Source organism: Monodelphis domestica, chromosome 3, assembly GCF_027887165.1.
Source record: "Monodelphis domestica isolate mMonDom1 chromosome 3, mMonDom1.pri, whole genome shotgun sequence".
NCBI lineage: Eukaryota > Metazoa > Chordata > Mammalia > Didelphimorphia > Didelphidae > Monodelphis > Monodelphis domestica.
Genome location: NC_077229.1, coordinates 513,110,866 through 513,126,343, shown reverse-complemented (window position 1 = coordinate 513,126,343; position 15,478 = coordinate 513,110,866). Strand labels below are relative to the sequence as shown.

General features: G+C 34.8%; 1 protein-coding gene across 14 annotated transcripts in view; it reads right to left on the bottom strand.

Annotated features, from left to right (window-relative positions):
- Positions 1-15,478, bottom strand: part of IL6ST (interleukin 6 cytokine family signal transducer) — a 67,484-nt gene that overhangs the window by 35,305 nt on the left and 16,701 nt on the right. For 8 of the 14 annotated variants that reach the window (XM_056824896.1, XM_056824898.1, XM_056824897.1 and 5 more), the window contains 2 exons: positions 4,741-4,822; positions 2,124-2,429 (listed from right to left, as the gene is read on the bottom strand). In XM_056824896.1, the coding sequence (XP_056680874.1) occupies positions 2,124-2,429; positions 4,741-4,810 (376 nt within the window). In that variant the 5' untranslated portion in view covers positions 4,811-4,822. The remainder of the gene's footprint in view (positions 1-2,123; positions 2,430-4,740; positions 4,823-15,478) is intronic. The other 6 variants (XM_056824900.1, XM_056824904.1, XM_007486331.3 and 3 more) reach the window with 1 other exon arrangement.

Genomic DNA, 15,478 nt, shown 5'->3' with positions numbered 1-15,478 from the left:
TTCCTCTGGGTCTTTGGGGATTTAAGATTTTCCTCCATGCCTTTTAATATTTCTATCTTCATTCCAAGACTAATATAAGCAGAGTCAGTCTTTCTAATGGGCAGAGCAGAGAGGCAACTGAGAGACACTTAAAAAAAAAAAAGATTTCTCCTGTTCAAAAACATTTCCTTCTTTGACCTGATGAGACAGGATAAATTCTAGAGGTTCAGTCTTCTAGGTTCCTGAAGTCTTCAAAAGTCACAAGATCAGATATATGGGGTTTTTAGAAGTCATCTCGTTCAATGATTTCATTGTACTACTGAGAAAATTGAGGCCTAGAGAGGATAAGTAACTTGCCTGAGGTCACATATAATTGTGAATGGAAGAACTGGAATTTGAAGTAAAATCCTCTGACTACATCTATCTTAAGGCTATCTACCTTCACTTTTGATATATATTTCTGTCTTCTAAATCTACCTGGGATCACAGTACCATACAGGTTTGGCTAATATCTTGTAAGTACTTGACAAAATAGGTAAAAGGAAGACAGTAAAGGGGGGGATACGGAGGAGAGGGGGGAAGAGAGAGAGAGAGAAATGAAAAATTTAAGCAAGAGACTGGATAGTACTTCAGGAGGGAAACTAGTGAAGGATTTGCTGGTCCAGAAACAGCACTGTGATTGAAGTCTTTATGAAAGTGTGATGGCAAACCATGAGACCAAATAAGGGTGAAGATGCAAAGGGAAGAAAGAAACTGAAATGCTCATCTGGAATGTTTTGTGATGATAGAAACATGGCTAGCCTGTGGAGCAAGACCAGTGCATCAATGCAGGCCCCTTCTCAAGCAAACCAGTGTAGGCCATGGGGGCAGCTGAATCAATGGTAAAGGCTTCTGGAGCTCTCAGTCACAAATGGTAAGGCATTTGGACAATTAGTCAGGAGATTATAGGGGTCCCTTTGCTGGCTCAGGATATATAGGACTCTTGCCTTGCCCATATGCAGATCAGAATCATAGTCCCAGGGTGAGGAGGAGCATTAGGATTCTAGTGCTTGTGGCAGGAGGGAAATAGGGGACTTAGTTCACAGTTCCAGAGTGGAAAAGAGTCCTTGTAGTTGCTGACAGACTGGAGTACAAGCTTGGAAAGTATTAAATATACCTTTTCTTAGATCATACCACCTTGGAAAAACTGAAGCTTAGGAAGATGTCCTCTTCATCATAGAATGGAATCTGCTTATAATAGTTTTTTAAATTAAAAGAAAGGAAAAAGGCTGAAAAATGATCAAACAACAACAAAAAAGAAACTCATCATATAAAGTTATTTTGGTGAGACAGAAGACCAAAACACAAAGTCAGAAGAAGATAACAAAGTCAATACTGCTATACCCAAAGTCTCTAATGTGAATTGGTTTCAAGGCCAAAAAGGATTTTAAAAATCAAATGAGAGAAATAGAAAAAAAATTGGGAAAAGAAATTAAGAGTGATGAAGGAAAATCATGAAAAAAGAGTCAACAGTTTGATAAGAGCTATAAAAATTACTGAAGAAAAAATATCTTAAAAACCAGAATAGGCCAAGAGACACAAAAATCCACTGAAGGAAAAAACTTCTTAAAACTTCTTAAAAAGTAGAATTGGCCAAATGAAAAAGGTACAAAAATTCACTGAAGAAAATTATTTTTAAAAAATTAGAATCAGGCAAGAGGAAACTAATGACTTCAAGAATATCAAGAAATAATCAGTCAAAAGAAAAAAAATGTGAAGAAAATGAGAAATATCTCATTGGAAAAACAACTGACCTGGAAAATAGATCGCAAGATCCCAAGGAGATAATCTAGGTATCTTTCAACTCTTCCAAGCTAGGAAGCCTTTTGATATGGGCCCAACTATACACTGCAAGTTAATCCTCTGAAGACAGGTACACCCCTTGTTCTCATGACCCAGATGTCTGCCCTGATACTAGGCGTATACCTGCTGCTTGAAAGAACCTACTAAGGACTATAATCCATCGGCACAGACTTGAAAAATGCAGTCATCTCTATATCTCAAGGAGGAAGGAGATTTTAGTGGGGGGAATTAAGTAAATATAAAAGAATAAAATTTAGCATTAATAAAATTAAAGTTAAATCTGAAAAGATATGCATACTTACAGCCTATTTGCATTTGGATCCCATAAATAGTCTGTTCAATCTGTCCATATAGTAAAATGTTGCATGTTAGTAGACTACCTAATGAAGATACATCTTCCAATGTAACACTGGCAGCTGTTCTATTAATGACAGTGTATTGTTCCTTAGGAATATAGGTATTTTTTATTTTCCAGAAAATGTGACTAGCATTTAAGTGCTGATCATTCACACACTCTTCTTTTAAAATACATATTGCTGTGAATTTGGTATTAGGTGTTATAATTGGAGATTCTGGGATGATATGACCACATGGTTTTAAAATTCCACCTTAAAAAGAAACAAAATAGAAGATACTATGAATCAAACATGTTTTTATAGAAAATAATTCTATATTTTTCACTTTTTGGAAAACTTCTCTATTTGTTTGAAATAGGGCATACTCAATAATGATTACTAGTAATAGGGTAACTTGCTTTGGCCATTGGATTCAAGATAACCCTATCCACTATTCTTTGTTTTGTTATCTTTGTTGGGGAGAGATCTGGATGAAGAACATATTGTGTTCATTTATTGCATGAAACAACTATTATCCTATGCCAAACAAATCCTTTTTATCCTTTCCCTCACAAGCTCCTATGTATCCATTCTCCTTTCCTTAGGTCTACACAGGATGTCTATTCAGCATTAGAGAAAACTGTAGTAGTGGTAACCATGGTCCAGATGGAAGGTGAATGTTACACTGATCTTAATCTAAACAGAAGGCCCCTATTCTGAGGACTAAGGCAGGGAGTGATCTAATAAACAATATAATCTTCACTCTTCCTTCCCATCACCAATGTACAACAAGCTCATCAACTGAGAATTAAAGGAATGTCCACCAACCCTTTGGGAGTTCTGTGGTGCTGTTTCTATGATAAGCTGCCTGCTCAAATGTTCCCTGGCTTCTTGAAGATAAGGGGCCACATCAATTGATCTACAAGTAACAACCTAGCAGGCCTGTGCTAGGCAATTCTCAATATTATCTGGGATCACATCATTACTAGACTTTGCTCCTAACTACTACTGCTGCTTAATACACTCTCTTTAAAGTTGGCTTTTATTCCTTAAGATCTCTTACAGGTTTCCTTAAACTAAGGTAAATTAAAACTGAAAAATTTGTCTTCCTTAGGAGCCTTAGCATCAGATGCTTCTACTGAAAAAGAAACTTCCTGTTGTAGTACTATCAGGCCCATCAACCCTATCTTTACTTAATCATTCTGGCTATCAAGAAGCATTAAAAAAATTTTTTTTATGAAGACAAACATGACTGAAAAAGATGATGGATCAGTCACATAAAAAAGGATGAGATAGCTGCACAGCCTGTAGTACAAGGTTAACTTTGAATATTAAAAGAACAAGAAGAAGGTCTTCAGTGAATGGGGTGGAATTCTTTATAGAATATTTGTGGGAAAATAGACAAAGATTGTATTATATCAAAAGTCCTTAAAGAGTTGGGGTTGTAAACTGCAAAAAAAAGTGAGAAGTGGATGAAATAATGTATTTAAATATACCAAAGTGCTAAAGTATCATTAGAGGGAACTAAGATAATATTTGTAAAGTTTATAGCATCGTACCTGGCACAGAGTAGGAGCTACATAAATACTAGCTACTATTATGGGGGCAGTCATTTGACATTGTGGGTAGAGCACAGGGCCTGGAGTCAGGAAGACCTAGGTTCAAGTTCCATCTCTGACACTTACTAGCTGTGTAATCCTGGCCAAGACCCTTAGCCTCTGCCTCAGCTGCATCTGAAAAATGGATGTCTCTAGGGGAGGTATACTACCAATGCTATTAATTAAAAGTTACTAAACAACAGATAAAGCTGTAAATGTTTTTATTTTCTAACTCCTCCCTTTCTTTTGCTCCTAACCACTGCTCCTTTCTACTTATTTTTCTCCCCATTACTTCATCTTTCTTTAGGGTCACCAAACACTGATTATTTTTAGACCTATGGAGATAGTTGATCCCTACTCTTCAGGGCCAATATTTCTGTTAGAAAAACATCCTTTCATCTAAAAATATGTTTAGCAAAACTTATAGCTCCTCCCTTATAGAATAGAGGCATAAGAAAAGGTGAGATCTCTTCTACTGAAACTCAATAAAATATCATTACATTTTAGACAACTGACTGTAAAGCATCTGGACAATGATTTTTTTTTTTAATGATAAGTTTTTATAATGTGAAACTACCAAGTAAATATACTAAAATATGTAATAGATTGTCAAAGAATCTATTTTTATTGGTAATGTCCTATGAATCATGACTACTAATAATTACTTTATTAATGCCTAAATTTGGCAAAGCTCAAGTACTACCTACTATGTGAACTGTTTCCTTATTCCTCTGACAGTCCTTTCCCTCCTGAAATTCTATTTTAAATTTACTTCTTAATAGTTACTGTAGCACCATGAACTTCTTGTGGGCAGGGACTATTTCATTTGTCAGTGTTAATTCCAGGGACTGGTAGAATGCTTTGCATATAATATGTACTTAATTTTGTAAATAAGGACATATTCAAGTGACACCACTACAGCCACAACAACCTGAAGAATAACTATACTAATTAATTGTGTATAATTCTTATACTACAACTCTTACCTTGTACTGAATCAAAGGTGATGAAAATAAGCAAAGCTTGTACTTTCCAAGTCCACAGAGTCAACATCATGCATAAAGATTCCTGTAAGAGATATAGGCAAATACTGGATTAAAATTTTGCTCCTGTAACTGTACCTATTTTAAATGCAAATTTTAGAATTCTAATTTTTTTCTGACTGTTTTCTAGAAGTAAAACAAACCCCAACAAATGAAAAAATGTGAAGCATAGCCTTAAGTCTTGCAGAACAGAATCCTTCCCCTGCCCCAACTAATTTTTTTTTTAATCTTTACCTTCTGTCTTAAAATCAATATGAAGTATCAGTTCCAAGGCAGAAGCGTAATAAGGGCTAGACATTAGGTGTTAAATAACTTGCCCAGGGTCACACAACTAAAAGGTGTCTGAGGTCACATTTGAATCCAGGACCTTCTGTCTCTAGGTCTGGCTCTCTATCCACTAAGCCACCTAACTTTACTCCCCTGCTCCAGTTATGATTTTATCAAATATTGAGGCAACTAGATGGCTGAAGGAACAGAGCACTGAGTCTAGACATTTAAATTCAAATGTCACCATAGACATGGACTATGTAACCTTGGGCAAGTCACAATGTCTGTTTGCCTCTGTTTCCTCAACTGTAACCTGAGAATAATTATATGTTAAGAGGATCAAATGAGATAATATTTGTAAAGCACTTAGCAAAGTTCCTGGTGCCTAGTGAGTACTATATAAATTCTAGCTACTGTTGTTGTTCTAGTTTTGCAGAATGAAAACTGAGGTTAAGAGAACACTGAGAAAATCAAGATATACATACTTATTTATACATAGTACACAAACTTAAAATGAAAAAAACCCAGGTAAGAAACTAGAAGCATATCCTAGCCCCAGAAAGGTGTGTGTATCCTACAATGAAACATCCTGTGGTCTAGCTACTAAATACATGGCTTACTTGGACTAGGTATAATCACTAGGATTGATCTACTCAACGTTACAACTTCTTAGTCTTAACAACAAAAACTACTATCATGGAAGGTATATTTGACTTGTGACCAGTCTACTGACTGCTTTCTCTCTGTTGCCTAAACTAGGAGTATAGCTCATTCTATTCTATTGCTTTAAGGTAAGTCTTGAGGAGAAGAGTTGGGAAAAAATTCAACTTACAAAAAACAAAAAAACATGGGTTTGCCAGGCTACCATAAATTAATTACTCTACTCCTTGACTACTACATGCATGCGCGCGCACACACACACACACACACACACATCATTAATTTGTTTTTAATCAATACCTTTTAAGGAGACTATAAAAGAAATTTAATTGTGCAGTAACCTTACAAAGGAAAAATGAGGAATGTAGTTTAAATTTTGCTAAAGATCATACAGACTACACTGTCTCTGATGCAATATTCATGTAAAGGAAGGTTTGCAAGTCTTATGCTACAAAATTATTCTATTTTTTGATGAAAAATAAATAACAAGTAAAATTACATTATAATGAACTATCTTATGTCATAAGGCCATTTCTATATCTTAGTGCATATATAACTAGCTTTTGTGGGTAATAACTTTATTTACTTTTTTTTTCTATACTTGCTCCCTCTGTGAATTTATTCACTCCCCGTGTTTTAACTTCAGTCAGTTCTACATCCTCTTCTCTTTACACTTGTATACTGCATTCTAACCATTATTGAAATGAAACTTCTTTCTCAAAAGATATGAACCCTTCATTGACAAATTCAGTGGTCTTTTCTCAGTCTTCATTTTTCCTTTCTACAGTTTCTGACACTGTTGAGCCTTCTCTCCTCCTGATAGAGTCCCCTTTTCCCTTTTTTGTTCTCTGGATTCTCATTTCTTTCTACTTGTCTTCTTTTGCTAAGTCATCACCTGTATCACCCCCCCCCCCAACTATGGGAGTACTCCAAGGTTCTGTCTTGGGTCGTCTTCTCTTCTTTATGTGATCTTTATGTGATTTCATTAGCTTTCCATAGATGTCATAATCAGTTCCATGTAGATGACTCTGCAATCTATTTATTTCACTTTAACTTCTTTTGAGCTGCAATTCTTCATCACCACGTCTCTACTGGACAATTTCATTCAGAAATCTGGTAGCTATCTCAAACTCAATATACCCCAAACAGTAGCTTTCTTCCCAAATCTATTCCTCTCTTTTCTTAACTTCCTTATTTCTTCCAAGGGACACTAGTCTCCCAGGTTCTCAAGCTTGACATTGTGTTCTCCTTGACTCCTCCCTCTCCCTCATATGTTCAATCATTTGCTAAGTTTCATTGATTATATCTCCACCAAATCTCTAGCATCCATCCCCTTCTCTCTACTCACATGACCACCACCTTTGTTCAAGTCTTTTAGCACCCCTCCTCTGAACTATGGCAATAGTCTCCTCCTAACTGGTTGCCTATCTCAAATCTCTCCTCTCTATAATCCAATTTTAACACAGCTATCAAAGTGGCATTTCTAAAGTAAAGGTCTAACCATGTTACTCCCTCACTGAAAATAAAAGTTGCAATAGCTTACTATTGACTCTAGGATAAAATAAAAACTCCGCTGGTATTCAAAGCCTTTACAAATATGGCTCAATCTACCTTTTGTAGCTTATTTCTCTTAATATTTCACATACTACATTGCTGACAAACTAGACTACTTGGTACTCTCTGTATACAACAGGGCTTCTCCTGTCTCTACATTTTTGTACAGACAAGCCCCTTATACCTAAACTGCATTGCTTCCTTAATTCCGACTTAGAAATCCTCATTTTCCTTCAAGACCCAGTTCAAATGTCATCTCTGCATGAGGCCTTTTTGATACTTCCTGCTATCAGTATATTCCCTAAATAAAGGTATTTTCAAATTTTGAAAGCAGACTCTTATTTTCGTCTTTGTGTTTCTAGTACTTAATTACACAGAACTAAATCATATATATATATATATATATATATCATATATATATATATATACCTTAATAGAAGGCACTTAGTAAATACTTATGGATAGATTATTAATATTGCTTTAGGATGATGACTCTAAAATCTACTTCTTAGCTTAGTCAATTAAGGTTCCAAACCCTTTCTGGCCAGTGCTATGAGTGATTCCCATAAGAAATGCTACTTTTAGTTTTTCTTTGACTTTTCTGATGTTTAAGAGTATTACCATTTCTGCCTGTCCTCGGCCAATTACCAGAGTCAGTTCCAATTACCAGAGTCATTTCAGAATCAAAAGAACTTTTTACCAAAGAAATTATCAAGCTAAAATACACAGATGAGATATAATAAAGGAAAATAAAATGTTAAAGGCTTAGTTTCTAGCCCAGGATTATCGAAATATGTCCCACTCAGGATTCTTTTTTTATGTACATTTCTCTTCTTCCTTCTCCTGTTTTTTAAAGCCCTGGATAAAACTTAGATGAGCTAAATAGAGAATGTATTGAGATAAAAAATACTGCAAACATAAGGTTTAGACTCTAAATGGCTAGTCCTTGTAATGTGCTGAAAAATGCCTGGTGATAAAACTCACATTGATTTTAAATTTGCAATAAAACAGGGAAAATACACAATAGTATCAACTATTAATCAATTCAAAGATGAAAGAAAAAGAGAAAAATGCAGTGGGGAGAACTCTATAAACTGGTGCTGAATAAAGTGAGTGAAACTAAGAGAATAATTTATACAATGCCCACATTATAAAGAAAAACTTCAAAAGACTTTATTAGTCTGTATTAATGCAATGATAAATACTGTGCCAAGAGGACTGATGATAAAATGCATTATTATTCAACTCTTGCCAAAAAGGTGACAGACTTAAAATACTGAATGAGAAATATTAGGAAATTCATGTCTGAATATATATATATATATGTATATATATATACACACACACACACAAACACACACATTTCTCAGTTATACATGTTACCTTCACAAAAACTAACCCTGTGTCTTGGCATAAAAAAATCTCATAAACAAATTTTTAGAAAAAGATGAAATATTAAATGTATCGCTGACAATGCAATAAAAAACATATCCAATAAAGAGCCTTTAAAGAAAGGATTTGTCATAAAGATTTTTTTCCAAAATTGTTGCTTCCCTTCTAATTTTGATTGCATTGGTTTTGTACAAACAAAACCAATACAATCAAAATTATTCATTTTACATTTTGTAATATTCTCTATCTCTTGCTGGTCTTAAATTCTTTTCTTTTCCATTGATCTGACAGTTATACTGCTCTGTGTTCACCTAATTTACTTAGTTTCCTTCTTTATATTTAAGTCATTTACCCATTCTGAATTTATCTTCGTTTAGGGTGTGAGATGTTGATCCAAAACTAATCTCTCCCATACTATTTTCCAATTGTCCCAGCAATTTTTGTCAAATAGTGGGTTTTTGTCCCAAAAGCTGGGATTTTGGGGTTTATCATACACTATCTTGCCGAGGACATTTACCCCAAGTCTATTCCATTGATCCTCTCTTCTAAAGAAAGGATTTAGACTTAAATGGAGACTAAAAAATTAAGTCCTAACAAGTTGGTGGGTCACAGAAACAATCAATAATTTTGTCAAAGAAAATGACAAGGAGACAGCATACAAAAATTTTTGTGATTTGGTTAAACAAGTCCATAAGGGAAAGTTTAAATCTCTGAACACTTTTATAAACAAAAGAAAGAAGAGATCAATGAATTGGACAGGCAATTTAAAAAACTGTAAAAGAAAAAAAATGCTAAAAATAACATACTAAAACATGCAAATTAAAACAACTGTGAGGTCCACCTCTCCCACATATCCATCATATTAGTAAATATAACAAAAATGAAGATGATTATTGTGAAGGCAAGGAGGAATATAGGCATACTAATGCTGGAATTGTGAAATGATCTAACCATTTGGGAAAGCAATTTGGAACAACATTCATAAGTCAATAAATTATGCATAGCCTGTGACCCTAGTGATTCTACTATTAAACACATCTTCACTCCCAAAGAGATCAAAGAGGAAAAAGTATCATGTGTACAAAAAATATTTGTAGCATGATTTTTTGTTGTAGCAAAAAATGGAAAATCTATATCAGATTGCTTATCTCAGGGAGTGGGGAGGGGTGGGAGAGGATGGGAAGGTGGAAGAGAATTTGAAACTTGACGCTTTAAAAAGTGAATATTAAAAATTCATTTTTATATGTAATTAGGGGTAAAGAAAATATTACAAAAGGACAATTATGAAGGGACTTCCTATTCCAGAGTCAAGATGGAGGCTTAGAGACAGCAACAGCTCAGACCACCATAAACCTTTCCTCACTGATCAAAAACACAATGCTTCAAGGAGATTGAAAACCAAATCTAACAACAGGCCAGAACCAGGGAATCCTCCTACTGGACCCAAATTAAAAGGTACGCCCCCCCAAAAAAGCCTGAACTCTAGAACACACGGATTTAAGGGGAAGAAAGAAGGAAGGTCCTAGGACACCTCCCCCACCTACAGCGCTGAGCCTCCAGCAGTGGCTGGAATCTCTGGGCAAGCAAGGGTTCTAGTCTGGAGGGAGTATGTTTCTGGTTAAGCTGTGCCAGGCTCAGGGCGTAGAACACAGGTGGAGTAGCGGGAGGTGGAGGAGAAGCAGAGAGGAGGCAGCCTCTAGTTAAGAAAGATAGGGAAGGTAATTACATCCTGATAAAAGGTAGTATAAGACAATGAGGAAATATCAGTACTCAACATGTACGCACCAAATGGCATAGCATCCAAATTTCTAAAGGAGAAACTAGTGGAGCTCAAGGATGAAATAGATAGAAAAACTATACTAGTGGGAGACCTGAACTTTCCTCTGTCAGAACCAGATAAATCAAACCAAAAAATAAATAATAAAGGGGTAAGAGATGTGAATGAAATCTTTAAAAAATTAGAATTAGTAGATATGTGGAGAAAAATAAATAGGGACAAAAAGGAATACACCTTCTTTTCAGCAGCACATGGAACATTCACAAAAATCAACCATGTACTAGGGCATCAAAATATTGCAAACAAGTGCAAAAGAGCAGAAATAATAAATGCAACCTTTTCAGATCACAATGAAATAAAAATAATAATTAGTATGGGCACATAGAGAGGCAAAAAAAAATTGGAAATTAAATAATATGATTCTCCAAAACTGGTTACTTAAAGAACTGAAAAACACAGAAACAATAAACCATTTCATTGAAGAAAATGACAATGAGACATCCTTTCAAAATCTATTGGATGCAGCCAAAGCAGTGCTTAGGAGGAAATTTATATCCTTAAGTTCACATATTAACAAATTAGGGAGCAGAGGTCAGTGAATTGGGCATGCAAATTAAAAAACTAGAAAGTGAACAATTAAAAATCCTCAGATGAAAACTAAATTAGAGATCCGAAAAATTAAAGGAGAAATCAATAACATCAAAAATGAAAGAACTATTGAATTAATAAATAAGACTAGAAGCTGGTATTTTGAAAAAACAAATAAAATAGACAAAGTACTGGCCAATCTAATTTAAAAAAGAAAAGAAGAAAACCAGATTAACAGTATCAAAGATGATACCTTTAATGAAGAGGAAATTAAGCAAATCATTAAAAACTATTATGCCCAATTATATGACAATAAATATGGCAATATAGGTGATACGGATGAATATTTACAAAAATATAAATTGTCTAGATTAACAGAAGAAGAAATAGAATACATAAATAACCCCATATCAGAAAAAGAAATTAAACTAGGCATCAAAGAACTCCCTAAGAAATAATCCCCAGGCCCAGATGGATTCACAAATGAATTCTATCAAACATTCAAAGAACAACTAATCCCAATATTATACAAACTGTTTGAGAGAATAAGCAAAGAAGGAGTTCTACCAAATTCCTTTTATGAAACAAATATGGTGCTGATTCCAAAGCCAGGCAGGTCAAAAACAAAGAAAACTACAGACCAATCTCCTTAATGAACATACATGCAAAAATCAAGTGTTCACAAGAGTTATTCATTATGATCAGGTAGGATTCATACGAGGAATGCAAGGATGGCTCAATTTTAGGAAAACCATCCACATAATTGACCACATCAACAAGCAAATCAAAAAAATCACATGATTATCTCAATGGATGCAGAAAAAGCCTTTGACAAAATACAACATTCATTCCTATTGAAAACACTAGAAAGTATAGGACTAGAAGGGCCTTTCCTAAAAATAATAAACAGTATATATCTAAAACCATCAGCAAACATCATCTTCAATGTGGATAAACTAGAAGCCTTCCCTATAAGATCAGGAGTGAAACAAGAATGTCCATTATCACCTCTATTATTTAACATTATACTAGAAACACTAGCAGTAGCAATTAGAGAAGAAAAAGAAATTGAAGGTATTAAAATTGGCAATGCAGAGACTGAACTATCACTCTATGCAGAAGATATGATGGTCTACTTAAAGAATCCTAGAGAATCAACTAAAAAGCTAGTGGAAATAATCAACAACTTTAGCAAAGTTGCAGGATACAAAATAAACTCACACAAGTCATCAGCATTTCTATATATCTCCAAGACATCTCAGCAGCAAGGATTAGAAAGAGAAATTCCATTTAAAGTCACCCGAGACAATATAAAATACTTAGGAATCTATCTGCCAGGACAAAAACAGGAACTGTATGAGTACATCTATAAAACACTTTCCTCACAATTAAAACTAGATCTAAATAGTTGGAAAAACATTAATTGCTCATGGGAAGAATGAGCTTACATAATAAAAATGACAATCCTACCCAAACAAATTTACTTATTTAGTGCCATACCCATCGAACTACCAAAATTTTTTTTACTAAATTAGAAAAAAATAACAAAGTTCATTTGGAGGAACAAAAGATCAAGGATATCCAGAGAAATAATGGAAAAAAAACAAACAAACAAACATGAAGGAAGGGGGCCTAGCAGTACCAGATCTCAAACTATACTATAAAATAGTGGTCATCAAAACAATACGGTACTGGCTAAGAGATAGACAGGACAATCAGTGGAATAGATGTGGGATAAGTGAATTCTGCAAGACAGTCTATGATAAACACAAAGATCCCAGCTTTTGGGACAAAAATCCACTATTTGATAAAAACTTCTGGGAAAATTGGAAGACAGTATGTGAGAGATTAGGTTTTGATCAACATCTCATGCCCTACACTAAGATAAATTCAGAATGGGTGAATGACTTGAATATAAAGAAGGAAACTATAAGCAAATTAGGTGAACACAGAATAGTATACCTCTCAGATCTTTGGGAAAGGAAAGATTTTAAGACCAAGCAAGAGTTGGAAAAAATTACAAAATATAAAATGAATAATTTTGATTACATTAAGTTAAAAAGTTTTATACAAACAAAACCAATGCAACCAAAATTTGAAGAGAAGCAACAAATTGGGAAAAAAAATTTCATAACAAATCCTCTGACAGAGGTCCAATTGTACAAAAATCCAAGCCATTTCCCAGTTGATAAATGGGTAAGGGACATGAATAGGCAATTTTCAGATAAAGAAATCAAAATTAGTAATAAGCACATGAAAAAGTCCTCTAAATCTCTAATAATCAGAGAAATGCAAATCAAAACAGCTCTGAGGTATCACCTCACACCTGGAAGATTGGCTAACATGATAGCAAAGGAAAGTAATGAATGCTGGAGGGGATGTGGCAAAGTAGGGACATTAATGCATTGCTGGTGGAGTTGTGAACTGATCCAACCATTCTGGAGGGCAATCTGGAACTGTGCCCAAAGGGCGATAAAAGACTGCCTGCCCTTTGATCCAGCCATACCACTGCTGGGTTTGTACCCCAAGGAGATAATAAGGAAAAAGACATGTACAAGAATATTCATAGCTGCATTCTTTGTGGTGGCAAGAAATTGGAAAATAAGAGGATGCCCTCCAATTGGGGAATGGCTGAACCAATTGTGGTATATGTTGGTGATGGAATACTATTGTGCCCAAAGGAATAATGAAGTGGAGGAATTCCATGGACTGGAATGACCTCCAGGAATTGATGCAGAGTGAGAGGAGCACAACCAGGAGAACATTATATACAGAAACTGATACACTGTGGTATAATTGAATGTAATGGACTTCTCCATTAGAGAACTCAGAGGGATTTATGAGAAAGAACACTATTCATATTGAGGAAAAACTGTGGGAGTAGAAATACAGAAGAAAAACAATTGCTCAATTACAGGGTTGATGGGGATATGACTTTTGGATGTAGGCTCAAATGATCATCCTAGTGCAAATATCAATAACATGGAAATAGGTTTTGATCAAGAACACATGTAAAACCCAGTGGAATTGTGTGTTGGTTATGGGGAGGGAAAGAAAATGATTCTTGTAACCAAGGAAAAATATTCTAAATTGACTAATTAAATAAAATTAAAAAAAAAAGGGCAATTATGAAAGACTTAAAAACTATGTAGTTTTCTCCTAACGGGGCTAAGGAGATGTAGCAATAAATGTGAATTTTCTAAAAGTATACAGATATATTAAGCCATCAAAAGCAAATGCTCTGATCACATCATAAAATAACTCTAAATTTTTTTTGAGAATAACAGATATACATTCTACTTTATTTGAATTTGGAGACCATTTTTTTAATGAATGGCCACATATTAGTGTAGGAAACCCCTGGTGAGGAACATCCTCTACCTATGTAAACTGGTACAGTTTCCACAATTCATGCATGGTCTTAAGAGAGCTGCCTAGGCACTGATGTGAAATCATTTTTCTAGAACTTTTATCTGTAGGTCCTAGCTCTGCTTTCTAGGTCATTTTGTAGGGTTAAACAAAAGCAGTATAATCTGTTTTTCATATGACAACACTTTAAATAAGACTATAATGTCCCTAAACTGCTCAAAACACTGAGCATAAAAATAAAAGTTGAAAGCAGCCTTCAAGGAGGATATGTTCTAATGGGGGCAGACAACACAGTCATAAAAAGGTATGTATGAGCTCAATACAAAACAGATACAAAGCAATTTTACAGGGAAGACACAAGGGGCTCAGAGTGGAGGTGGAGGATCACTAAAGGTCTCCTAGTGGCATTTAACATGGGTTTTGAAAAGAATCCAGGGAATCTATGAGGTGGAGATAAGCAGGGAAAGCATTCTAGCCAGCTTGAAGGCATGGAGATGGGGGATGAAGCATTATATGGAAGGATCTGAAAGTAATACAATATGGCTAGATCACAGACTGAATAAAAGAAAATAATGTGCAAGACAACTGAACAACTTCAAAAGTCACCCCACCCCCAAAAAAGATTTCTATTTGACCCAAGAAGTAACAGAAGGCTAACAGAATCTGAGTAAGGGGTGATATAATCAGACTGGTGCTTTAGGACAGTGGTGTCAAACAAGTAAAAATGGATTCTTGAAGGCCATGTATTTATTTACTAGAAAAACACAAATTAACATTATCTATGTTGTATTATTAGCTGTGTGGCCTTGGGCAAATCACTTAACTTCTTTTTATCTCACATATAAAATGGGGATAATAACAACACCTATTTCCTAAGATGGTTATGAGAATCAAATGAGATTATATAAAATTGTTAGCTATCTTCATCATCGTTACTATTGTATTTTTATTCATTTTGTTAAACATTTCCAAATTACATTTTTTTTTAAACCCTTACCTTCCGTCTTGGAGTCAATACTGTGTATTGGCTCCAAGGCAGAAGAGTGGTAAGGGCTAGGCAATGGAGGTCAAGTG